Source organism: Pimephales promelas, chromosome 8 (assembly GCF_988280905.1).
Source record: "Pimephales promelas chromosome 8, fPimPro1.hap1.1, whole genome shotgun sequence".
NCBI classification, from domain to species: domain Eukaryota; kingdom Metazoa; phylum Chordata; class Actinopteri; order Cypriniformes; family Leuciscidae; genus Pimephales; species Pimephales promelas.
The window spans coordinates 12307726-12333224 of record NC_142776.1 but is presented as its reverse complement, the minus strand read 5'-3'; the positions used below and the strand labels follow the sequence as shown (position 1 = coordinate 12333224).

The following is a 25499-nucleotide window of genomic DNA, read 5'->3' as shown; positions in this document are numbered from 1 at the left end:
TTACATATTTTCAATAGGTCTATGAAAAGAGGCGATTCCTGAAGTATTATTCAATACAGGCCTATTATTAACACAATATATTATTCTGTGCATATATTCAAACTGTCAAACCATAAATATTGACCATTCATATATAGGAAATATATTTTCATTCCGTAAGGGAAGCTCTTTGTTTTGGTTCAGGGGAAACTTTAAGGGTTTGTCTGTGACTGTCTGATGACGGTAAACATGATTTCACCAAGTACCACATGTTACTGGATCAGATTTGAGGTACAGGTTTACAGTTTTTGTCAAGTTTAGGCTTAGAACCAGGGTGAATTAAGTCATTAACCTCTTATGATTTTATGGAAAAGTCATGGGTAGGGTTAGGTTTAGGGGTAGGGATTGGGTAAGGACTAGGCTACATTTTGGGACAGGAATGTTGATCCAGGATCAACAAAATATGTCTGAGTGGGACCATGACCATGTGATGTCTGAGTGAGCAGGGTGCGCAGGTATACAGTATGGACATATAGACTAGACGTCACCTTGGGGTTCTAAGCATGCGTCAAAACCGCCACCATCTTGGAACAGGGGTGTTGTCATAGAAATTATCGAATTAATTGACATTCTTTTAGTTGTCATTCGAATTAATTGATGGTGGCGGACTTGTGCTGTGTATGATGTTTTAAAAAATGTGTATGATGTTTTTTATTTTATTTTTTCTGGAATCAATGATAAATACATGTAGGACCATTGGAACGAACCAAAACAACAAGAAAATCGCATTCATGATGATTTATGGTCATTTTATTTCCGTTAGACCTTTGCATTGACGCTGATGCATTAATGTGGAGGCCTGTTCCAAGATGGCGGCTCTTCAAGGCGACATCTAGTGTATATACCTATGGGGTGCGGGGAGGTATGAAAATACATAGGCCTATCGGTATGTTGATTTGTTGATACCGAAAGCAATGATTGAATTAACGTTAACATTTTTTTGGTCCTGACCTGAGACTTCAACATTTCTAATTTTAGACTTTTGATTGCTATCAGGGTATGATGAGAGTTTCAAACAGTAACGTTAATAACAAAAAGTGTTTATGAAAAACATTGCATAATCTACATTTGAATACAGCACTCATAGCGTGATAAAGATTTTTTCTCTCTCGTTTCTACCGTTCTACAGTCTATGGTTTCGACGCCTCACACTCCTGTCCAGATGGAGGCGGTAATGCACGAATATCTGGTTTGTCCACCGTCAAACAACAAGCGCTAAACGAAGAAAAAGAAGAAGATTTACAGCGAGCTGGTCGGGTTGAAGTTAACAAATTAATTCTTCGAATTCTTCGTTTTATTTGCAGCAACAATGACTGAGGATAGAGTTGAACGATCAGATGGACGGATAGTAAAGATGGAGGTTGACTACAGTGCAACTGTGGATCAGCGTCTGCCTGAGTGTGAGAAAATGGCCAGAGTAAGTGTGAATGAGCGGCTGAGTCATGCTGCGTGCTAAAGCTAACGTTCATCAAATAATTTTCAGGGTTAAACTATGTGTTTGGTTTAGTTAATATAAACCACTATATCCGTTTAATGAAAAACGATTGTTTGCATGCAGATGTAAACCTACCAGGAAATTGCTGTCAAAATAGGTGTCTGATTAGGTTTTTAGCCAAAGATACTTAATTAACTGATCATGCCTAATATTTCACCTTTCATCGACAATTAGTGCTGGATGCACAATGATATGAGCTTTAGCAAAACAACATGCCATGAAGAAACCTTAACATAATTTGTTTTTGTTTTTAAGGATGGCCGACTACAAGAGGCCGTCGAGAGTCTGCTGTCACTAGAGAAGCAAACAAGAACTGTAAGTGTTTTACTGTGCTTGTAGCTTCACTATTCTTATCTTAACTCTAAAATGCATTGCTTTTTGTTTGCATTTGTGCTACCTCTGTCCAGGCTTCAGATATGGTGTCCACCTCCAGGATCTTGGTGGCTATAGTTCAGATGTGCTATGAAGCCAAAGACTGGGATGCTTTGAACGAAAACATCATGCTACTGTCTAAGAGAAGAAGCCAGTTGAAGCAGGTAGGAAAACTTCTATAAACATGGAGCCAGTGATTGAGGTCAAGATGCCAAATAAAAATGTGTTTTTCAACAACCTGGACTATAATATATATTGATTTCCAATATGTGTATTCTAAATAACTTGTTAGAAGACGTTTTACCATTGGTTTCCCAGAAATAATTCCCAGTTTAAATTCTCATAACTTTCCTTTACAGGCTGTTGCAAAGATGGTACAGGAATGTTATACATATGTCGATGCTGAGAGTGACCTGTCAATCAAACTCCGACTCATCGACACGCTACGCACTGTCACTGCTGGAAAGGTCTCAGTTCCTTCTTTTTTTAGATTATGGTACCAGATCTATTTCTTATAAGCTGGATCATTCTACTCCATTGTAATGCCCAGCTTTACTCCTTAATCATGCTGAGTAAATATGAATGTTTTCGCAGATATATGTGGAGATTGAGCGTGCCAGGCTGACTAAAACATTGGCCTGTATCAAAGAAAAAAATGGAGAGGTGAAAGAAGCTGCATCCATTCTCCAGGAACTTCAGGTGAGTCTCAAACTAACTGGAATATTCAGTGATGGACACCTGCTAGGGTTAGGCGACGTCTACCAATGGGGGGGCTTTGGGGTGGGTGGGGCGTGATGGGGAGGACGGGGTTATGTAACAACGTAATATTCTCTTTTTCCACTACATCTCATCATCAATTTCGATTTTGGCACGCTCGGTGGGCGGATCGATCTAAATATCGATGCCAATACTGGCATTTGTATCAAGCCCCTTTCACACAGAGATTCCAGAAAATACACGGAAAATGTGACCCAGCGTTTGTCCTGGGATTGTTTGATTTCGGTTCATTCACACTGCAAGTGATTTGCCGGGATCTGTGAGTGCGTTCACACACACAACCCGTAAAAATCCCGGGAAGACACATGACGTCAGGATGAGACGTATAACGGACGCTTCGAAAACATGTACACGCGCATACCGTTCCACAAAGCTAGTGAACGATCTCAGCTTCAGTACGGAATGGATAGTGAGGAGCTCCTGGTCTCTGCTTCGCTCCAGTTTGCAGGTATTTGTTCGTCCTTTCTTTGTTGATGACGAACACAAACTTTCTTCTAAGAGCAACAGAGTCGCGCGATGGCACGAGCGTCATCATTATGACGCACCCTTTACGGCATTGGTCCTGGCTTTTGTTCACACAGCGCGCGTTCCGGGACTGATTACGGCAATATTACTAGGTCCCCAACCCGGGATCAATCCCAGACTCAATCCCAGGTCGTGTTTGCGTTCACACAGAAGACGTTCTGGCAATTTCCCGGCAATTTCCTGGGATCAACTCGCTGTGTGAAAGGGGCTTCAGATTGACACAACTGTAATTGAATCGATATTTTAATTTAAATATCTCTACATTCGTTCACTATACTTTGCTTGTGTCTTCTACCTCTATAATCCTGAGAAAACACTGCTTTCTCATCCATTTGCTCCTCCTCCCCCTCCTGCTGCTCTGCTGTGATTCGTTGTTGTGTCATCACGTGACTCACTGACACAACTCGCCAAGGAGCAGCGTCTGATATTAAAGGTGCCATTTGTCAAAAAAAAAAAAAAATCTAGTCATATTCCATACCAAATGGGGGGGTTGTGAGTTGTGGCCACTCGCGCACACTCTCACGTCTTCAAACAACACGAGCGAGCGCTGTCTTGCTCTCTCTCCCTCGCGCATATTAATCAAATCAATGACACGATAGTAAAAGGTTGGAAGACCGCAGTTTCACGTGGAGCATTTGGAGATTTTTAGAGATTAGAGACTAAATGAACAACATCTCAACACTAAATTCTAAAGGCCGTCTCATAGTCATATACGCCTGTCTGATGCCGGTGCGTTTCGACGATATGAGGGAAAAAAAAGCTCGGGCTATTATTTGAAGTTTTACGGTATTCGTTTTGTTCATATTACATGTTTATTATTAGTTTGAATTAATTTGACTGACAGCATTCGCTGATGTTGACCAAGCTAGCGCCATCCAGAGCTGCCAACTCTCATGAATTCACAGTGAGACTTTTAATACGCTCTCACGCCACACATCAATTTTGTCATGCACAGAAAAGGATACGGAGACCGACAGATTAGACAGAGCAGGTTAGTTATGATATAAATTACTACTAACTAATAATTGTGTGTACTTCAATACATTAATAAAAAAAAACTGCCTAAAGAATTGATCATTCATTCACCTCAGAAATAATGACATACTGTTCTCCCCTACTCAAAAGTATTTTTAAAGTAAAAATTATCATATTGCTATCGGCAATACTGACCCTATATCAGGGGTCTCAAACTCAAATTAACTGGGGGCCGCTGGAGATAGAGTCTGGGTCAGGCCGGGCCGCATCAAGTATCCCCCCCCCACCCCCCCCCCCCAAAAAAGAAAAATGTATTTAAGTATTCCAAAAATGGAGCACAACTGATCCAATCTTCTCAATCTTTATTATTAATGTTTCCTCTGAACTGTTCCTCTGAATTTGAACATTCCTTTCTGTACATGATTGGTTCTTCATGAGCTGTCCTTCGGACAGTTGGAGTTAATTTTACAAACTTTCCTTGTCTTTTTCTTATACACAACATCTTTGTTGTGATGATAGTCATATTTGCTTTTTATTTTCTTTATACAACACTATTATATTGAATTTTTTCCCCCAAAAGGCACATTTCCTTTTATTATACTTAGAAAAACAATTACTGCTTTTGAAATACAAATAATTCTTTCTACACATGTATAGTGTCTCAGGCAAATTACTGACTTTGCACATATCAAAGCAAACCTTCTTATCAACCTGTTGGACCAAGTTCATTACATGAACTAGTTCAAAGTTCAATTCACAAATTTTAAAATGAACTAGTTCTTTTTTTCCATATGTTGCTGCGAGCTTCTTTTTTATAATTAAGCTATTATTATTGCCACAGCCCATATACAACCACAGATAACAATCATTTTGTCGACGGGCAGAGTTTGCACAGACATGTAAGATTTTCCCATCCTCGCCGACCTCATAAAACCCTTTTAAATGATCTTACGACGCCTCCTCGCTCCTCGGTTCACAAACACTTGAATGAACGAGTTCACTGTAACGTTCATCAGGCAGTAATTGGTTACGTTCAGTTCAAGTTCGCCCAAAATATGAACGAGTTTATGAACTATCGTCATTGAACGCGTTCAGACACAACACATATTACAAGCTCAAAATGATTATTCTCACATTCATTGTTTTAGAGCAGGGATATCCAACACGTCGCTCGCGAGCTATCAGTAGCTGTGGCCTGATTTGGTGGTGGTAGCTCGCCTTATGCCTAGTGTTCACATATCACGCTCACATATTTTGCACGCTCAAGTAGGTTTCAAATAGGCGCGCATCAAGCACCGAGCGCGCTCATAATTAAAGCGACGCGCTCATTTTTTTCCAGGCGCAGTACTTCGTGGTTGTCTATGACAACTATTGACAACAAATCTACGGTAAGCTGTCACGAGACTACATATGGTAGCCCATAAGGGATAAAAATAATAATAATAAAAAAAACGCGGCAAACGCAACGGCGGGCCGCACTAACATTAAACTTTAATATCAAGTAGGGGGCCACAAAATTTTGCGGCCCGCGGGCCGCGAGTTTGAGACCTCTGCCCTATATATTTCGCAGTATCGCCCACCACTATGCTCTGCAGCAGCTGACCACTAAGGAGCGAATGTACAGTGACGTGACGTATCTGCCAGATTCAAACGCTGTGGTTGTTGCTGAGCCAAAGACGGACGCGCTCCTATATTGTGTTGTCACGGTACCAAAATTATTGTTTCGATACCAATACCAAGTCAAGAATTGCGATTTCGATACTTTTCCTGAAAAGGAAAGTATTTCTTACAAGGCGTTTCATATGCACCTCCTTTGCGTAGGTCTGTCCCCTTTAAATACTATAATCACCTAATATAAATAAATCACTGACAAACATGCACATGCTCTGATCATAATCTTATAGCCTATAGATAATTTTAGCTGATGTTTTGTATGCTTTATTTTAGCTGCTTGCAAATTATTTATAGCCTGGTAATACCAGACTCTGCCATTTCACTTTGCTTTGTAGACAGAGTCTTCAATGGCATAATGGGCATAATGTAAGTGTTTTCTCTCTCGCTAGGGGACGCTTCTCTGAAGTTTAAAATCATTGGTTACCCGTAAGCCAATCAGATACGTTTATTTATGACTTATGTTATGCGTCGACACAGCCGCATCAAACCACAGGCATCATCCATCGAACTCAAATCTATGCCGCTGGCTCTGATGTCTAGTGGTTAAACATGATATATAATTCGTCTTGTGTATATCTAACGGGCGATCTTTGGTCTCATTAATCTGTAATTTGTTCCTTGGCAAATCGTTTTGGCTGAGGGCAAAATAAAGTTTCATAACTTTATAATTTAGGCTATTTTAACGTGGTATACTATCCTGCTGTAGATGTCTATGGTTTTTATGATGTTGATGTGTGTCCAAGCATTACCATGGATCAAATGTGTGATATCAGAATGGTAACTTATATAGTTATATTTATTAAAGATTACAACGAAATGACAGAAGATTGTATGACAAAAGATGGTTACATAAAATAAAAACAGTTAGAATGCATAATGTTACCTCTACATCACATTTTGTGCCAAACTGAATATGTAGCATAAGTGGGCAAAATGAGTTAACAAGTTCAATCTTTCCTGGGCTAAAATCACTTCTCGAAAAGATGTGCACAGACAGCAAATTCATATCAGCGTGCCAGTGTGTTGACATATCCGTCACCAACACTTTTCCACACACGCTATTGGATGAAGGAAACAAATACAATTGTTCAAAACAAGATGTTTGTAGTAGGGATGTCCCGATACCACTTTTTCACTTCCGATACCGATACCGATGCCGCACCTTTGGGTTTTGCCGATACCGATATTAGTCCGATATTTTTTTTTTCGTGGTCCGACGTGCCGTATACGGCCCACAGGGTGGTTTATAGGTTTAACTTTGTGAAAGACAAAACAAAACAAACACAAAAGTAAACATAATACATATCTTTGGAAAGCTGAGAAACTCGTGATTCGAACGACGTAAACCATTTTAAGATACAATCAACACAGCGGGCACAATCTGTCTCTTTGTCAGACCACCAACAGCCAAAACAAACCAACACAAACTGGAAGAAACTCACCAATTAGCCATCTGTTAGTCCACATTCCAACAAAAATGGTTTGGTTTCACTGTAAAGCGTCCATACAATCCAATTTGAAGAAGTTTTTAGTCCAAAACAATTGTATATATGAATAAACATCCATGGAATGTAAATAGTAGCATTTCGCGTTAGCCGACAGCGCTATCACAACTTCGACGCACTAATGCTACGTTCACACCGGACGCGAATAGGGCGTCAGGCGCGAATGATTTCAATGTTAAGTCAATGCAAGAAAAATTCCTGCGGCGCGAATGAGGCGTGGAGCGCGGCGCGGAAGACGCGAATACGCCTCATTCGCGCGTCAAGTTGGCGCGAATGGCGCGAATTGAGCGTTGTGCATTCACGCGTTTGACGCGAATTCGCGTCTGCCGCCCGAGTTGAAAAATCTGAACTTTGGCGTGAATTCGCGCCGCGTTAACCAATCAGGAGCCTAGCTGCTTGTTCACGTGGTGAAGTGTCTGGATGCTTCAATAAATTATTTTGTTAATATGACTAAATGCATGGTGGGATTATGCACAACAAAGCAAATGTTTCATCACTTAAAACATTATCTCTATATGGAGACATGTTCATTTTGTATTGAATGTTATTCATTCCATATCTAGAAATAGTATTATGTTGTAAAGACAGACATCCCAAGTCTCCCGGAAGTTCCGGGAGTCTCCCGCATATTGATAGCGTCTCCCTGATGCCCGCAAATTAGTTCAAATCTCCCGGAATCTAGAGCGAGACATACTGCGCGCATAACATACATAGCGCGCTATATATATATATCAACATATGTGCATACATTCGTGTCTGGACGTGAGAGAGAGAAAAAAATCACAGGACAGGTTAATAACTTTTGAAGGCTGGCTCTATTTATTATCAAAACAAAAATAAATGACAGCTAGATTAGATGGATGAGGGGCCGGGCGAGGGTGATCCTCGCTCAGATGCGGGACAACAGGTCATCAAACTGGGCGCGTGACAGGCGGAAGTACCGCTGACAGCGGCCGTCATCCAGCGCAGCTCCTGGAGCGAGCAAATGGTGAAACTCGCCAAACGGTTCGGCTCCGAAGGGTCCGGTGGACACAAATATACGGCGACGATGATCCCCACGCCGCTGTTCTGCTATCCAGAGTAAATACAGAGCGGTAACTCTCTTGATGAATGCTCGGTCGACATAAAAACAATGACCGCCAACGGATTTTGATTCTGACGCGCGTCACGCGTGTAAATTTCGCTTCAAACTTTACGCGCGCCAGTTTCGCTCTCTCTTTGAGTGACAGTTTATCTATCCAGTTGCAATAGAGAATGAAATTACGCTATTTTCTGATAGCCAATGAATTTCTGAAAAGACTGAAATGCAGCTTTTGTGGAATCATCCGATTACATTAGAATCCGTGCGCAAAAGCGAGAGTGATTCTCTGCGCGCGTGTGCTTAAACACAACAATCATCACGTGACAGGCTGCGCCGCTAAACTGGATATCGCTCATATTTTTTTCTCCCCTCCGATCTCCGATCTAGCGTTCTGGGCCGGTATCGGCGCGATGCCGTGGATCGGATCGGGACATCCCTAGTTTGTAGTAGGCCTACTGATTATTGGAGTTCATTAATCGAACTTTCATGCCTCTTATATACTAATTATATATCACTATGTAGTATGTACCCATTTACAAATGCAATTTAGTAAAGCTCACTCTCGGCCTCTCTTGGGCGCAGACACAGTCGGTATCTCTCGCTCGCACACAGACACACTTGGTATCTCTTGCGCACTTTTGAGTGTGCTCTTGGACACTCGGTCTCTCCTGTGCATTGTCACTTGCGCCCACTGGGGCTCATGAGCCCCTTTTCCACCAAAGTATTTTGAGAGCCCGTTCGGAGCCGGTGCCTGTGCGCGAACCAGATCTTTGTGTTTCGACCGCCAAAGAACCGGTTCTCGGCCAGGAGAACTGGTTCCAAAGCGGCACCAACTCTTTGCTGGACTAGAACTGTTCTTTTACCACGTCATGCTTATGTTGGGGGCTGGGGCGGGTTTAGATGTGTTCCAAACATCTTTTCTGACCATAATAAAGGGTCGCAAAGCCAAGAGAAACATTTGCCGAAACACAATGGAGTCCGCCTTTGTAGTTGTTATGCTTGAAGTTAACGCAAGCGTTTCTATTTTTGTAATTTTTTTTTTATTGAAGACATTATAAGCAAAGAAGAAAACAGTCACAATATAGAACAAATAAATGGAAAGAAAAAAATGCATAAAGACAGGGATGCATAACTTATCAGAAAAGATTACATATCAAATGAAAAGATTTTTAAGATATTTCAATTGTTTTTAAAGCTTTCTTGGTACGCGAGTTAGAGATAATCCGAAAGTAATGTTGTATTTGCAAGCGTTTCTAGCTAAGACGTATGGCGACGTAACGACGTCGTTCCCTGGGCGCTCTAGTCAGTGGAAAAACAAATAGGTTCTGAAGCGGTCCGCAAGTTGAACCAACTTTGAACCAGCATCTGTTCCGAACCAGTTCTTTTTTTGGTTGAAAAGGGGTAATGGAGGCACGTGATCAGATGTGTCAATCTAGGACCGCTAGATTGGCTTTGCAAAAGAAAAAAAAAACGTTCGCTTTGATGCGTAGCGTTCTGTGAATAGAATGACACCTTTTAAATATCGCTTGATCACGCAAATTTGATCGTGTGAAGCCAAAATCGTGATCATGATTAAAATTCGATTAATCGTGCAGCCCTAATATATTGAGGAAACATGTTCACATACTCGTTTTTCTGAAAAACACTTCTACAGCCAGTCATTTTACTTTTAAATGTGTGTTTCCAGGCTGGAATGTTTGTTTTTGTTTTGGTCTGTGATACTGCTGTTTGCCAGTTTTCATTTTCCATTGCACTCGCTCCTGTTGCGTTTGGTCAAACTGGCAACCCGCGTGAGCTTTGAGTCTGAGGAGCAGGTAGCTGGAGAAACGATGACATGCCTGATAGCGCTCCGGTGCCACGCCGGATTTCCGGCGTTCATACGTGTCTGGGGAAAAAAAAAAAAAAAAAACAGGTTCGCGCACTAAACCATAGACATGTATATATTATGTCTATGCACTAAACCACATATGTAACCTTACTTCAGCCAATCGGCAATAGGGTAGGGGCTGGTCTTGGGTTTTGGCCAATCAAATTGAATCAGTAGTCACTTCACGTGCGATCAGTTTTTTGTGCGTTTTCCACACTGGCAGCGCGAAATCTAGCCGAAGTCATGGAGCGCAACTTTATGAAGCCGGGGGAAGACACCAAACTTGTCGATAAAGGCATAAAGAATAAATGGCACTGGTCTTGGATAGAAGAGGTGGGTAGAGACGAAAAGCCCTTTGGAAGCTGGTGTCAAAAACTCCGGCAACCAGGAGCATGTTTCTGCACTTTGTGTGCAAGGAAAATATTATATGGAACTAGCGGGAAAAAAGTGCTGCCACGGCACGAGTTAGACCTTAGTCATCAAGCAGCTGTCCGAGCGATTCAACACACCTCACGTTTGCCGGGGGCAACAGCCACAGCAGATATCCGACCCTCAATGACCGATCGTGTGGCTGATTTAAAAATTCGCTTGTGCTCCTTCATTGCCGAGTTCGATCTGTCATTTACAATCGCTCATCCACTCGTCACTCTGTGTCAGAAATTAGCGGAGGATAAACTCGCCCTAACGCATCTGTCTGTTTTGAGGCAGCAACCTCAAACAAATAGTAACAATTTCAACATATGCATGAAAAAAACGAATTATTAAAAATGATCAATATATGATAACGATATTCAAAAAAGGGATGGGCACCCCTCCAGCACATGCACACACAAACACACAGGCTACATAACATGTGAGCAAAGCGGAGCAGCATGACGCTTAAATATAAGTAAAAATAAATAAATAAAAAAAAATAAACATAAAATATACGTTTCACATTTGTTTTTAATAATATTACATTACTTATTTTTATTATTTCATCTATGTTGAGTAGGCTATGAAAAGGGAACCGCATGAGATTAGTAAGATAGGATCAAAATTCAAAAGCTGCCCAATATCGGAAAATATTTGGAGTGCGTCAGACATGATTTTGACCACTTATTAAGTTTTGTTTTGTAGAAAGCTTGTAAATTTCGTTTCATATAAATTGTATCTTCATTTTAATAAATGTTTCATCGACAAATTGACTGGATTAATACATTAGAAGTAAATATCAGACAATATAATCAGGACACAGAGGCGCGCAGGTGAACCGGAGCGCGTCTCATTATGAACCGAAACACCGCGATGCTTGCCTCACACAGGCCTGAGAACTAGGCTACAGAAAGCTTTAAATATCTACTTTTAAACAAAACAATTAAAAACTAAAATAAATTGGCAACTCTCTGCGTATGTAGGCTAATTCGAAGTATGCGTTTCTATATGCCTATGCGCGTTCACTGCGAAGATGGCGAGTAAGCATCATCAACTTTATCTTTGTTGCTGACACTGACAGAAAACACTAGTTTATTAATAAACAATTCAAATGTTTCATGCATAATCATTACTTTTGCCGGTTCTTTGTGGCAAGCTTTTTGCATACGTTGAAATGCGGAATAGGCAATTAAAAACGCTCATATGGTTTCTCTCCCATTTATTTAAATCAATATATGTGATTACTGATAATACAAATGGCTTAAATGATCTACTACTAGTCGACTAGAAAACTAGGACTCATTTTGAGGAATAAATGAACATAATAAACCTCTGTTCAGAGTGCCGCCGTGCTGGATTGTGTAGAGCGCTCATTGAATTTGAGGATTTATCGTGTTTAGGCTAAAAACAGGGCTGGGGCTTATCGTGGTTTGGAAAGAAACTGTACCTTGCAGTACATTTTAAACAAGGAAATATAGCGATTTGGCATGAAACGTTGATGGAGCAGCGAAAGGGTTCTGTCCACAGCAGAATGACATTTTTTTTTAAATGGCGTTTATCGCGTTTTGGAAAAGAGCTCTTCAAATTGAGTGTTCCATTACATAGGGTTTTGTTGCACTGTAACTGTTTAAAAAATATATTTAAAATAAATGGTGCATATTTTGCATTAAAATGAATATCTCCTTGTTCATGCGTCCTTATTTTCTATGGTTAGGCTATATGAATTCCTAGTTTACTTTGGAGAATTATAATTGCCACGCTCTGACCTTTCTTGTTATGGATGTTGTATAGTCTTAGTACACTATACAAGCAATAAGTACGCAGGTAAATGACTAGTTAAAAGCAGGGATGGATTAATAAACAGACCCAGGGTCCCAGGAGCTCTGGTGCTCTACACAAATATGCTACTGTAATATAGGCTTTGTATTGGGTTTGTTCATTTCATGTCTGAATGATGTCCATTTATATCTACAAAAGTCACCAGAATCATTTAAGGGACTACCTGTATTTATCAAAATGTTCTCCCAGGGGAGCACACTTCTGGATCCCGCTTGACAAATGTTGATCAGGGCATATATCTCTTGGCTTAGGGGCCGCTTACCTCCCAGGGAAAAAAGTTCAGGCTCAGGATTTTTTTCTACTATCACCCCTGCGATGAGCTCTGATATTTTGAATTGGACTGCAGTACCCATTTTGACCAGTAATTGACATTCTTACAGACTGCACCTTTAAGTTTCAGTAATTTAATTATCTTCCTTTGCCATTTTTATTAGATTTTTATGTTTACATTTATTTCTATTTTAGTTTGTCATTTTAGTGCATCAAATTATTAAAGTTATAATTTCTATGATTTTTTTTTCAGCTTTACCTCAAATATTTAATAATTTTAGTTCATTTAAACTAAACTAGTCAATGGAATTTCAAGATCCACTACATATTTTACAATTTCATTGACATTCTTCCAAAACACAATGATGTCTTTCTTAATGTACAAAATTGTATGTATTTATACAACTGTTATGATCTTGGCATTACAAACTAAAGAGCTGTTCATTTAAAGCTGCACTGTGATTTTTACCCCCATCTAGTGGTGAAAAGGTATTTGACCATTCAGTGAATATTAGTTTCTGTTTCGCTCAATTCCGATTTCGTTTTAACTCCTACGGTGGCCAATGCAGTCCAAGATTAACATGGCTTCCAGTTCGACCTCGTCCATGAGTTTTAACTCAAACGTAAACGCGAAAGGCGAAGCTTGAATTAACGGGTATGTCCCTCTTTGGCTAATGTTCAAGATGGAGGGGCAACATGGCGACCGACATTAGCTTTAATTTGTTGTTAAATCTCAAGCACACTTCGCACTTGATTTGAACAGGAATTTCTCATGCCTTCGCTCTCTGCAGGTGGAGACATATGGCTCAATGGAGAAGAAGGAGAAGGCGGAGTTCATTCTGGAGCAGATGAGGCTCTGCATTGCTGTGAAGGACTACATTCGCACACAGATCATTAGCAAAAAGATCAACACTAAGTTCTTCCAGGATGAGGGCACTGAGGTTTTTATCCTCTTTTTGAGGAAACTTTGATTCTGCTCTTGTATTTCTCTGATTTGTTTTCAGTTTATAATATTGGTGGGATGTCCATTCATTTTTTTTTTTTTTTACCATTTACATGAACGTTTGCTTTTCTAGGATTTGAAACTGAAATATTATAATCTGATGATTCAAGTTGATCTGCACGAGGGCTCCTACCTGTCCATATGCAAACATTACCGTGCCATATATGACACTCCTTGTATACTAGAAGACGCATCTAAATGGCAGCAGGTACCTTGTCTTGTCTTAAATCCTTGCCTTTTCTTTTTAACTTTGCTGTTCAGCTTAGTAATGCAAAGAAACGCTAGCTATGTTTCAATCCACATTTTCTATTTCAATTTTTATCCGCATGTTGGTATATTCTTTTACATTAATGCATTCCCAAACACCAGGCCTCCGAATGCAAGATAGCATGACACCTTTTTTTATTGTGTTTCATCTGCACACTCTGTGGCTTCCCCGATTGCAGAAACTTCCATTTTTTTTTTACAGATATTTTGCACCAATTTTCTAGGAAGGGACGGTTTTGTTCTCTTGAATACGTACAATATGCTGCTTTATTCGCAAATGTTTTTTGCGATATTCAAATTTTTCCGTCAAGATAAATTCACAACTTGGATGAAAACATAGCTACAGTCACTTCTTTTGCTATCTAGTGCTTTTTAAAACTGAAAAGGTCTCTCATGTATCTTTTAGGCTCTCAAAAGTGTGGTGCTCTACGTGATTTTGGCTCCTTATGACAATGAACAGTCTGATTTAGTTCATAGAATCAGCCTTGACAAGAAACTGGAGGAAATACCCAAATACAGGTAAATGAGCCAAAACAAACTGGAGTTTTCTGCAAGAGTTCAGAGATCTGTTTCAGCAGTCAGCCAGCCAGCCACAAGAATAATAGTAAACTCAGGTGTGGTGTTTTATCTTTTTTCATTCTTCCCTGGCAGGGATCTCCTAAAACAATTCACCACCATGGAGCTGATGCGCTGGTCATCTGTAGTGGAGGACTATGGAAAGGAACTGAGGGAGGGTTCCATGGAAACTCCTGACACTGATGTCTTCACCTACTCTGAAGATGGAGAAAAGAGATGGAAGGACCTGAAAAATAGAGTGGTAGAACATGTGAGTAAAGCTTATTTTTGCAGATATCTGAAGCCAAGTTTAACTTGGCTAACCCATTTAATCCCAATTTTTTTCTTGCAAATTGAGTGCATGGATTTTACTCCTTATACCTCCCTAACACTTAAACATTATGCCTTTTTTGATTTATGTTGGTTAAGTTAGTGAAATATTAGGTTTTATACTCTGTCACAATAGTGACCGGTAGGAAACAACATAGTCAGAATTCATTCAAATTCTTCAATTAGACCTATTGACACAATTCATTCCAAGACATCCAATATCTCGTTTTGTCATTTCGTGAAGAAGGCTTAGTGAGCTGAAAAGGTTGTCATGTACAAAGTTACACCCTGGAGGAACTTCTGCTTGTTTGGCTCGACCCTTATGGGCTAGACCATGTCTACACTTGAGCCCTGTCCTAGGCCAGTTTCAGGGAGATGTGTGTTCACTCATTCAGTGCACTGAAGATGGGCTGTATGGTCGTGTGGTTCTGCGGCCATACGCGCACACTCGCGTCTTCAAACAACACGAGTGAGCGGTGTCTTGCTCTCTCCCTTGCGCATATTAATCAAATCAGTGACACGATAATAAAAGGTTGGAAAACCGCAGTTTCACATGGAGCATTTGGAGATTTTTAGAGATTAGAGACTCAATGAAAAACATCTCAACACTAAATTATAAAGGCCGTCTCCTAGACGCCTGTCTCAAATATAAGCCGATGCATTTCGACGATATGGGAAAAATAAAAGCCTGGGCTATTATTTTTAGTTTTATGGTATTCGTTTTGTTCATTTTACATTTTTATTGTTAGTTTGAATTAATTTGATTGATGGCATTTGCTGGTGTTGACCAAGCTAGCACCATTCAGAGCTGCCAACTCTCACAAATTCACCGTGAGACTTTTCACACACTCTCACGCCACACATCAATTTTGTCACGCACAGAAAAGGATACAGAGACCGACAGACTAGACGGGGCAGGTTAGTTATGATATATAAAAAATATCTTACCTCTCAGATTCTGTTAATTTTATAATGCAATTGGCTTTATGCACAGCTTCACTACTTCCTGAATTTCAGCCAGCTCCTCGTTTCCTGTCTGCCATTATTGGACAAATTGATTAATTCAGGTGTGCCTGACCTCAGTAGTCACGGCAACAATAATCAGACACGCCTGAATTAATCAAGTTTGCCCAATAATGGTAGACCGGAAACAAGGAGCTGGCTGAAGTTCAGGAAGTAGTGCAGCTGTGCATAAAGCCAATTCAAACAATAAATACCGTTTTGGAGCTTGTAAATGTTACACAACAGATATAGCGCACTTGAACTGATCATCTTTACTAGCTAATGGTAAAAGAACATGAACACTGTTGAAAGATACTAAAATGTATTCCTCGTGCATAATATCGACCAATCAGTTTTTGAAATCTTCCCTAAACTGAAATGGGGCTGTACTTTCCACACGATTGACATCAGGTTCAAGTAAATCTGACACCTACAAGTCGTGCGAGTTATTTGTGTATTGCAGTTAGGCTGGTGGTTATGTTGCCCGCTCGCATACTGCCTCCCATGGCCGAAACTAGTATTTTGACACCTGCCGGGCCGGGACTAGTAATTTAGCATGATAATTGAGGTCAATATCTTTTCAGCACAAGTTACAGCAACCTAATATACTGCAAATTTATGAGATATTACCATAAATTACAGTTTTTTCCCCATGGTATCGATAGCCACATTTTGACAGTGAAAACGAGGTGGCTTTGGAAAACCACCAGCAACAGTGGCTAGTGAGCAAAAGGTTAATATCAAGCCCTAGTTATGAAAGTTTATTTGATACTATAGGCTATGTAGATCTGGCAATGTGAGTATGCTTACTAGGACTAGATGTTAAAATCCCTTGATATTTAGCAAGCGCTGTTATTGAAGATGTCCTCTTGGGTGGGGTTGGATTGGGGGATGACTGCCTAGTGCCTCCGATATGACACATCCTCACTTGTGCACCTCTGGCTTTTAGGGGTGCACGATATATCGAATCAATATCGTTATCGCAATATCACGTTGCTCGATATACATATCGAAAGTCTCGCGATATTTATGCATAATATTTTGTTTATGATGCGTCCGTCACCGTTTCATTTCCCCCGATTCATTTCCTGATTCTCCTTCTCCATAAACAACATGAAATCAAGGAGAGGTTTAACTTTTCATGCTACAGATTTCCCACAGTGGTCAGAAAGAACAGGGGAGACACTTTGTTTTTCTCAAGAGTCGCTATTCGCTTCAAAGCTAATCGCCGTCACAGTCTCTCTCTCACTTCTCACTTGCTCTACTACCACACAGTCCCCCCCCACACACACACTTGCCCCGGCCAGCTCGACGCGCACAAGCATAAACATCAGGCCACCTGGCAACTTCATGCGTTTTCACTGATCGGATATCTGATTTATCAAAATACGATCTTTAATTCCTGCGCTATATGCAGATTTAATGGAGTGCACGTACGTCACCCGAAAGCAACAGTTATGGGTTGCATACGATCATCAGGTTAAATAAGATCGTTCATTTACTTTTAATGAACTGTGTGAAAAGCATCTGCGACTTACTTTCACTTTGATTTGCCATAGTTTGCGCGTTGGCATGATGAAGAGATGCTCAGCTGATCTGCGGTGATGCGTGTTGCAGTCGCGCGCGTCCTCATAAATGGCCTTAACATGACAAGCCTGTAACGTTCTCATTTTTAGCGTTTTTGGAAGGAGTACATTTTACATATGTGGTTTATTCAATAACGAGATGCATTTACATTTGTCCAGTTTAGTCTGGAATGCGGCCCTGACCACCTCCTGAAGTGGTTTGAGCGATTAGATTCAAATACGTCACAAATGCGTTTCACAGGGCAGTTACACCTGGTCTTTTCACGATCAGATAGCTATCCGGTTAAAGAAAACGCATATAGTGGCGTTTATGTTGCATATAGTGTGTTCTGTGGACTTGCTTATTGTCTTTTACACTGTAGTGTAGGCCTACACAACTAGTAAAACATGTCCTGTTCTGTGGTTATTATTTATATATTCATGCTGTACCAGTCCAATATGACTGTCAGTTGAAATAAACCTTATGTTGTAAGAACTTGTTTTATTTATTAATCTTTTTTTGATGTGTTTTCCTATAACTTTTGTAGTTTTACATCCATTTAAAAATATCGAAATTAATATCGATATCGCAATATTCATTATCGATATCGCAATATCACATTTTTGTCAATATCGTGCACCCCTAATCACAATACACCCTCATCTGAGGCTGGCCCACCACAGGCTTATCAGATCTGGGTGTGTCACTCGGGAGGCACCATGAGGTCACTTGGCAGCCCATTCAGTCTCCTTCCACTTCAGCCACAACCAGGTGACTTCTTCTTTCGGGAGCAATTGCAAGGTCTTTAATGGTCTTCCGTTGAGACTGTCCTCTGATTCCAACCTCCTTTAGTAGCTTTGTGATGGAACTAGCTACAAAGCCCCTGCTGCCCACTTCCACTGGAAGCACATTTACCTTACATCCCTGGTCCTCTGCTTCGGCAGCCATCTCTGCATATCACAACCTTTTCCATTCAAATGCCTTTATCGATGGCTTCCTCCCACGGGACTGTCAGCTTGGTTGACCGTTTCTCTCCTTCCTGGACAAAGGATGTTGGTTGGCGGATGGTTGTCTGGGCTTCCAGGGGCACGGCATTGACAGTTACCTTCTGCCAGGTGTATCTTCCTTGTGTAAGGCTGGTTTTGCAGCCCACCAGGATGTGTTTCAGGTGTTGCTGGGGCAGAACACTTGAGGCAGGCTGTATCCTTTCTAAACCAGAGAGGTAGGTTGGTTGGAGAGGGTAGGACATCATATGTAGCTCTGATGGTTAAGCTTAGCAAATTGGACTCTGTTCAACAGCTCGCTCCAAGTGATCTTCCTCCCCTCCACAACTTCCCACCTCATCCAGCAGCCTTGCTTGGCTTGGAGCACATCTGTCCGCTTCCTCCTGGTGGTGCTCCTTGTAAACCACCAGGTGCCGGTGTTCAGCTGGAGTAGCCTCCTGCCATGTGGGTGTTGTTTCTCCCAACCCTAGGCCCACATCTCCCTTTTTGGACTTGGCCGTCTATGTCCCGGTGTCTCAGAGCGGAATTTGCCTGTGCCACTGCTACACCTGGCCTCCACCTCCTCCCTGTGGCTAAGGCGGGAGCCGTCCCTCTGATGAAGGGATTCCGGGATTCTGTGCGGGTCATTTCGAACCTTGCTTTAGAGCATTTGTACTCCTCCATTTGTATAGCCCATGACTTCTGGACCAATATCCTTTGGACAGGCAGACAGAAATTGGGTCATGCAACAGGACAGTGAACCCAGAAGCTCACTTGCAAAAGTGCAACACTTTTACTAGTGAGGAAAACGAAAATAATCAAGATGTTTTAATGGCCAAGTCAAAATCCAGACCTTAACGTGAATTTAATGTGGCAGAACCTTAAGAGAACTGTGCATAAACAAATGCCCACAACCCGCAATAATTGAAAACAATAATTGGAAAGTGGGCCAAAATTCATCCACAACAATGTGAGAATGATAGTCACAGAAAATGATTACTTCAATTCTTGCTACTAAAGGTGATTCTACAAGCTATTAAAGAGCCCCTATCATGGATTTTTGAAAATGACTCTTCATATGGTGTGGAATATAGCTAAATGAAAACATCCTGCAAAGATTTATATCTGAAAGTGCACTGTATATAAAGTTCTTGTCTTTCAAAAGTGAGAGTCGACTCTGAGTCTATGAAATGAATTGTTTTTGAAACGAGTCTATATTGGCCGTGCACCAGTTACTATGCACGCAGACGGAAGATTAAACTTGAAGTCTACACATTCAAATACTTCATCATAGCATCATGTCGAGAAGACGCTGTGTTCTACAGTGCAAAGATAGTTCAGCCACTTTGTTTTACCAGGGACGAGCATGTGAAGAATCGGTGGTTAGAGTTCATATTTGCAACAATACCACAACAGTATAGCCCGATTGTGTTCTCATCATTTTAATGATGGATCGTTCAAAAACATAAATTAATTCAAATGTGGATTCACAATTAAGCTGGTGGTTCCTGAAGGAGGTCTCAGTAACTTACTTACCCAGTGTATATGGATCAGCTTCCTCCTCCGAATCACAACCTGTAAGTATTATTAATAGTTGTTGCTTTTATGGGTTTTGAACGGTTTTGTAGCATCGGGGCGCGAGGAGAGAAGGCACAATAAGTGTGTGTGTGTGTGTGTGTGTGTGTGTAAGTTACGCTCAGCGCAGCTTCTAGGTCTCCAATGTCAATTTTTAAATATGTGAAATGTTTGTCGCTGTTATTGGAGTTGTCAAAGAATAGAGCGTCTTGTAGTACTGCAGTGCTTTATCAATACGTTTATGCCAGGGGTCTCAAACTCAAATTAACTGGGGGCCGCTGGAGATAGAGTCTGGGTCAGGCCGGGCCGCATCAAGTATTACAAAAAAAAAAAAAAAAAAAAAATTGTATTTAAGTATTCCAAAAATGGAGCACAACTGATCCAATCTTCTCAATCTTTATTATTAACGTTTCTTTTGAACTGTTCCTGAACTGTTTGAACATCCTTTCTGTACATGATTGGTTCTTCATGAGCTGTCCTTCTGACAGTTGAAGTTCATTTTACAAACTTTGTCTTTTTCTTATACACAACATCTTCGTGATGATGGTCAAATTTGCTTTTTATTTTCTTTATACAACACTATTATATTGAATGTTTTTTTTTCTTTTTTTTCCTAAAGGCATATTTCCTTTTATTATACTTAGAAAAACAATTACTGCTTTTGAAATACAAATAATTATTTCTACACATGTATATTGTCTCTTTTTTACTAAAATTACTGACTTTGCACATATCAAAGCAAACCTTCTTATATCAACCTGTTGGACCAAGTTCATTACATGAACTAGTTCAAAGTTCAGTTCACAAATTTTAAAATGGACTAGTTAGTTCTTTTTTTCCATATGTTGCTGCGAGCTTCTTTTTTATTATGGTATTATTATTGCCACAGCCCATATACAACCACAGATAGCTAAAATAATTTTGTCGACGGGCAAAGTTTGCACAGTAAGATTTTCCCATCCTCACCGACCTCATAAAAGCCTTTTAAATGATCTTACGACGCCTCCTCGCTCCTCGGTTCACAGACACTACTAGAATGAACGAGTTCACTGTAACTTTCATCAGGCAGTAATACAGTAGGCTACGTTCAGTTCACGTTCGCCCAAAATATGAACGAGATCATGAACTATATCTTTCATTGAACGCGTTCAGACACAACGCATATTACAAGCTCAAAATGATTATTCTCACATTGTTTTAGAGCAGGGGTATCCAACACGTCGCTCGCGAGCTGTGGCCTGATTTGGTGGTGGTAGCTCGCCTTGTTCACATATCGCGCTCACATATTTTGCACGCTCAAGTACGTACGTTTCAGATGTAGGCGCGCATCAAGCGCCCTCATAATTGAAGCGACGCGCTCATTTTTTCCAGGCGCAGTATATTTGTACTTCGTGGTTGTCTATGACAACTGACAACAAACCCACCGTAAGCTGTCACGAGACTATATATGGTAGCCCATATGGGATAAAAATATTAATAATAAAAAAACGCGGCAAACGCAATGGCGGGCCGCACTAACATTAAACTTTAATATCAAGTAGGGGGCCACAAAATATCATGGGCCGCGAGTTTGAGACCTCTGGTTTATGCGTTATGCTAACAAACAATAAATGACTGGGTCATCTGACCAATTACCGCCGATTAGCGTCACGCAAAGGAGTGGTTTGGAAAAATGAGTCGTTGTACGAATCATTTGGAAGTCAGTGAGCAAATCAGGTAAAAATAAATGCATATTATAAGACGACAAAAGGTTTTTTTTTGTCATTGCATTCATGTAAAACTGTTATTTGGTACTCCCAGAACAATATTAGGAACATTTTAAATGCCATAATAGGTGCCCTTTAAATCATGAGGTGTAACTAAGTTTTTCCACACATGGGGTCTCATTCATGAAACATGGAACAAAACGAATTTGTGTGTAAATCGTGTGTAAAGTGGTTCTGGCGTAAATTTTCGAATTCATTAAAATGTTCATATTTTCCAAATGTTAGTTGGTACGCAAGAAATCTACACTTGCTCCCAGCCACACGTAAATGGTGCGCTTAACATCCGAACGTTTTGCTCATTAATAAGGCTGCATTAATTCACCTTAATCGCAGACTGATCTCATGAAGTAGCGCGTGTATGACACGCCAATTCGTATTTCCATTTTTGGCGTGCTATCAAGACACATAATCGCCTTTCAGCGTGTTTATGAACGCCGCTGACTTAACGTTATATAAATATATGACTTACCTCAACCCCGTCCCTAAACCTAACCGTCACTGGGGTTAATGGCATTTATGACTGTTCCCTTACCATCCATAGGTAAAAAAAAGATATGACTTACCTCAACCCCATCTCTAAACTTAACCGTCACTGGGGTTAATGGCATTTATGACTGTTCCCTTACCATCCTAGGTAAAAAAAAGGTATGACTTACCTCAACCCCATCCCTAAACTTAACCGTCACTGGGGTAAATGGCATTTATGACTGGAGATTTGACTGCGTGTACAGAGACGCGGAATGACGCGGACGTTAATGGCGTAGACATATACGCATACACGCGGATAGCTCAAAATGCGTAGAGATAACACGCCACCTGACTCGAAAGTGGCGTATATGTTTACGCAAAAGTCATGATGTCATGTTGTTAATCGGGTACATATTTAAACAGCATTTTGAAAAGATATTTCATAGTAATTGCATACGTTTTTTCTTTTTACTTTTATTATGAGACCCAGTAATAGCAGATCTGGTGATTTATGGCGGTCCTTCTCCAGTTTGAATACGATTTTTCCGAGGTGAACTAATTAGTTTTTTGCTGTCAAGCTTAATGTCGAACCATTTTCTTCTCACTTCTGGGGCTGTTCGATTAACAGATGAAACTCCATTAACTGCGTCTGTAATATGCTGCCAAGCTTCCTTTTTTTAGGACCTGATAGGCCATTATGTATGCTTGAAAATGATTTGGCGTTTTTAATGAACTTCTGATAATAAAACTTCAATTTCTGCATCCGAGAAATCTTTCTTTTTCATTCGCATTCATGTTATTATATGCCTATATATAGATGTCAGTCGGATATAATGGGCGGGATTTATTTAATAGGTGGGAATTTTGTTTAATATGTTTTTGTTCGGTAATTTTATGACCTACTAATGACCAGATGATTTTTGTAATTTTTTTGGTGATGTCCTAACACCCTCTTTGAATTTTTGGTTTAACGTATGTCACAGGTTAACCTTTTTCACTGTATAAACTTGGACTTACAAATATAACGCCATATAATTTGCTCTGTGCACTGTCGGTAAATTAACATCGGTGTACACATTGAGTTATGTTTTGTTCAGTCTAACGTTTGTGTTTCTAGATTCTAGATATCATTTCTTTGTTGTCTGTTTTCTTAAAGTTTGTCACTATTTTTCTAAAAATAACAAAATGCCAAACAACACAATAATACATTGAACTATGTTTGTTTGCCCTGTGTAGTCATGCATGTATGTGAGCCATTTAAATTATGATATAGTGAATAAATGAGTGAACTCATCTAGTTTTTTTAGCTATTATTTGCATGTTTTTTTTGTGTCATTCAATTGCTAATTGATATTGTTTTTCTGTCCACTACCAGAACATCAGAATAATGGCAAAGTATTACACTAGCATCACAATGGGGAGAATGGCAGGACTGCTTGACCTCTCAATTGATGTGAGTTTTTTTTTTTTTTCGAGAACTTTGTGAGAACTTTTTTCGATGCTGCTTTCTGCTTGATTTGAAGGATTTTCAGTCACAGTGATAAGAATTTATTTAATGGTGCATTACATTATTTAATTAAGGCTGTTGATTTGTTATTTAATGATATCATGTTCCTCCCCCATTCCGCTCTTAATAATAACTCATCAGAATTTAAAGCATTTTAACATTTCAAATAAATGTTGTAGTATTCATCTTGCATGTTTGTCGTTCTTGTAGGAATCAGAGGAGTTCTTATCAAACCTGGTGGTCAATAAGACCATCTATGCAAAAGTGGACCGCCTCGCTGGTATCATTAATTTCCAAAGGCCTAAAGACCCTAACGATCTTCTGAATGACTGGTCTCAAAAATTGAACTCTCTCATGTCTCTGGTCAACAAAACCACTCATCTCATTGCCAAAGAAGAGATGATCCACAACCTCCAGTAGAGGCTGTTGGAGGCCTTGGTACACATTTTCTTTTTATTTCACCTTGAAACATCTGATTTAATGAATGTTAAATAAACGTTTGCTGTCATTGTTTCAGTTCAAATTGTTATTAACAACGAGGTGGCTGAGAACAACATTAGTTTCAGTTATTGGTTTTACACGGCACTTAATATTACTGTGTATTGTGTTTAACTCTGACTATAGTTGTAACTCCATGTGAAGCCTCCTTACCGCAGTGACACCCAATTTCCTTTTGTATAAAATAAATGCCTTGTATCCTTCCAGACATTATAGAAAAAAAAATGCATTTAAGATTGGTGTTCATTTGTTGCTTCAGCATGCACATTAAACTTTTTTGGAAATAATTCTGGGTTTGTTCATTTATCATTAAGGGGAAATGCAGGCAACATATTCCATTTATTAGTTTGATTATTAATTTGGTGATTTATATAATATTCATTATATAACATGAGCATGTTTTAGCTTCCACCAGACACTAAAGATGATATGGTAAATTTATTTGGTTTTGCAAATAATCAATGGAAGTCATTAAAATACTTTTTTAAAAGTAATTTTTTATTTTATTTTATTTTTTATGTTAACTACACTGTTATAACCTCTGAATGCAAACCTTTGTGTTTGCTGTGTATGTAACTAGATGGAAGGGATGTTATAGATAAAAAGATTATACAGATAATATCTAGTTTCATACTTAGTTGACAATGGCAAGTCTTGTACGCCCATACACATGGATTATAATTTCTAAGCATTATTATTATTAGTATTATGGCTTGGAACTTAATTTTGACACAACAAACAAATGAGACTTGTTCTGCATTGAACGAACACATTTGAGCATTCCTTAAAAATAAAAGTTTCAGCCACAGACACAAACTTGAAGTTCAATGACTTTGCTCAATGACTCCAGCATCCTGTAAACACAGAGCTGGATACTGTCGACAAGGGTAGCTAACCCTTACCAGCCCCATTGGGGTCTTTTTCATTCTGTCAGCTGTCTCTCCAGTCTGTCACAAAGTATTTCCCTTGTTGCCAGCAGCACTATTCACCGCAGTCACTGGACGTATATCCAGGTCTTCATGATTTCCAACTGAGTGCTCGACAGAATGTATTAGTAGAGGCCTCGACAGCATGTATTAGTAAATGTTGAAATTGATATTAAGATGAGCCTACTAAATTCTGTAGAAATATTTTTCATTCATAGTT

The 25499-nt window shown here is 39.9% G+C and overlaps 1 protein-coding gene across 1 annotated transcript; it reads left to right on the top strand.

Annotated features, from left to right (window-relative positions):
* The first annotated feature begins 1236 nt into the window (after positions 1–1236).
* Positions 1237–24640, top strand: psmd12 (proteasome 26S subunit, non-ATPase 12). Its single transcript, XM_039655659.2, has 11 exons — positions 1237–1456; positions 1790–1849; positions 1942–2070; positions 2266–2373; positions 2501–2605; positions 13625–13774; positions 13910–14044; positions 14510–14622; positions 14755–14929; positions 23724–23801; positions 24066–24640. Exons 1-11 carry the CDS (start codon positions 1349–1351, stop codon positions 24273–24275), a joined length of 1371 nt encoding a protein of 456 aa, XP_039511593.1. The 5' UTR covers positions 1237–1348; the 3' UTR covers positions 24276–24640.
* The last annotated feature ends 859 nt before the right edge of the window (positions 24641–25499 follow it).

Bases quoted from the DNA above. Each gene is read 5' to 3' on its own strand.
- psmd12 (XM_039655659.2), top strand. From the start codon at position 1,349: ATGACTGAGGATAGAGTTGAACGATCAGATGGACGGATAGTAAAGATG. The intron at 1,457-1,789 runs GTAAGTGTGAAT...TTTGTTTTTAAG, and splicing joins AGTGTGAGAAAATGGCCAGA to GATGGCCGACTACAAGAGGC. The intron at 2,606-13,624 runs GTGAGTCTCAAA...CGCTCTCTGCAG, and splicing joins CCATTCTCCAGGAACTTCAG to GTGGAGACATATGGCTCAAT.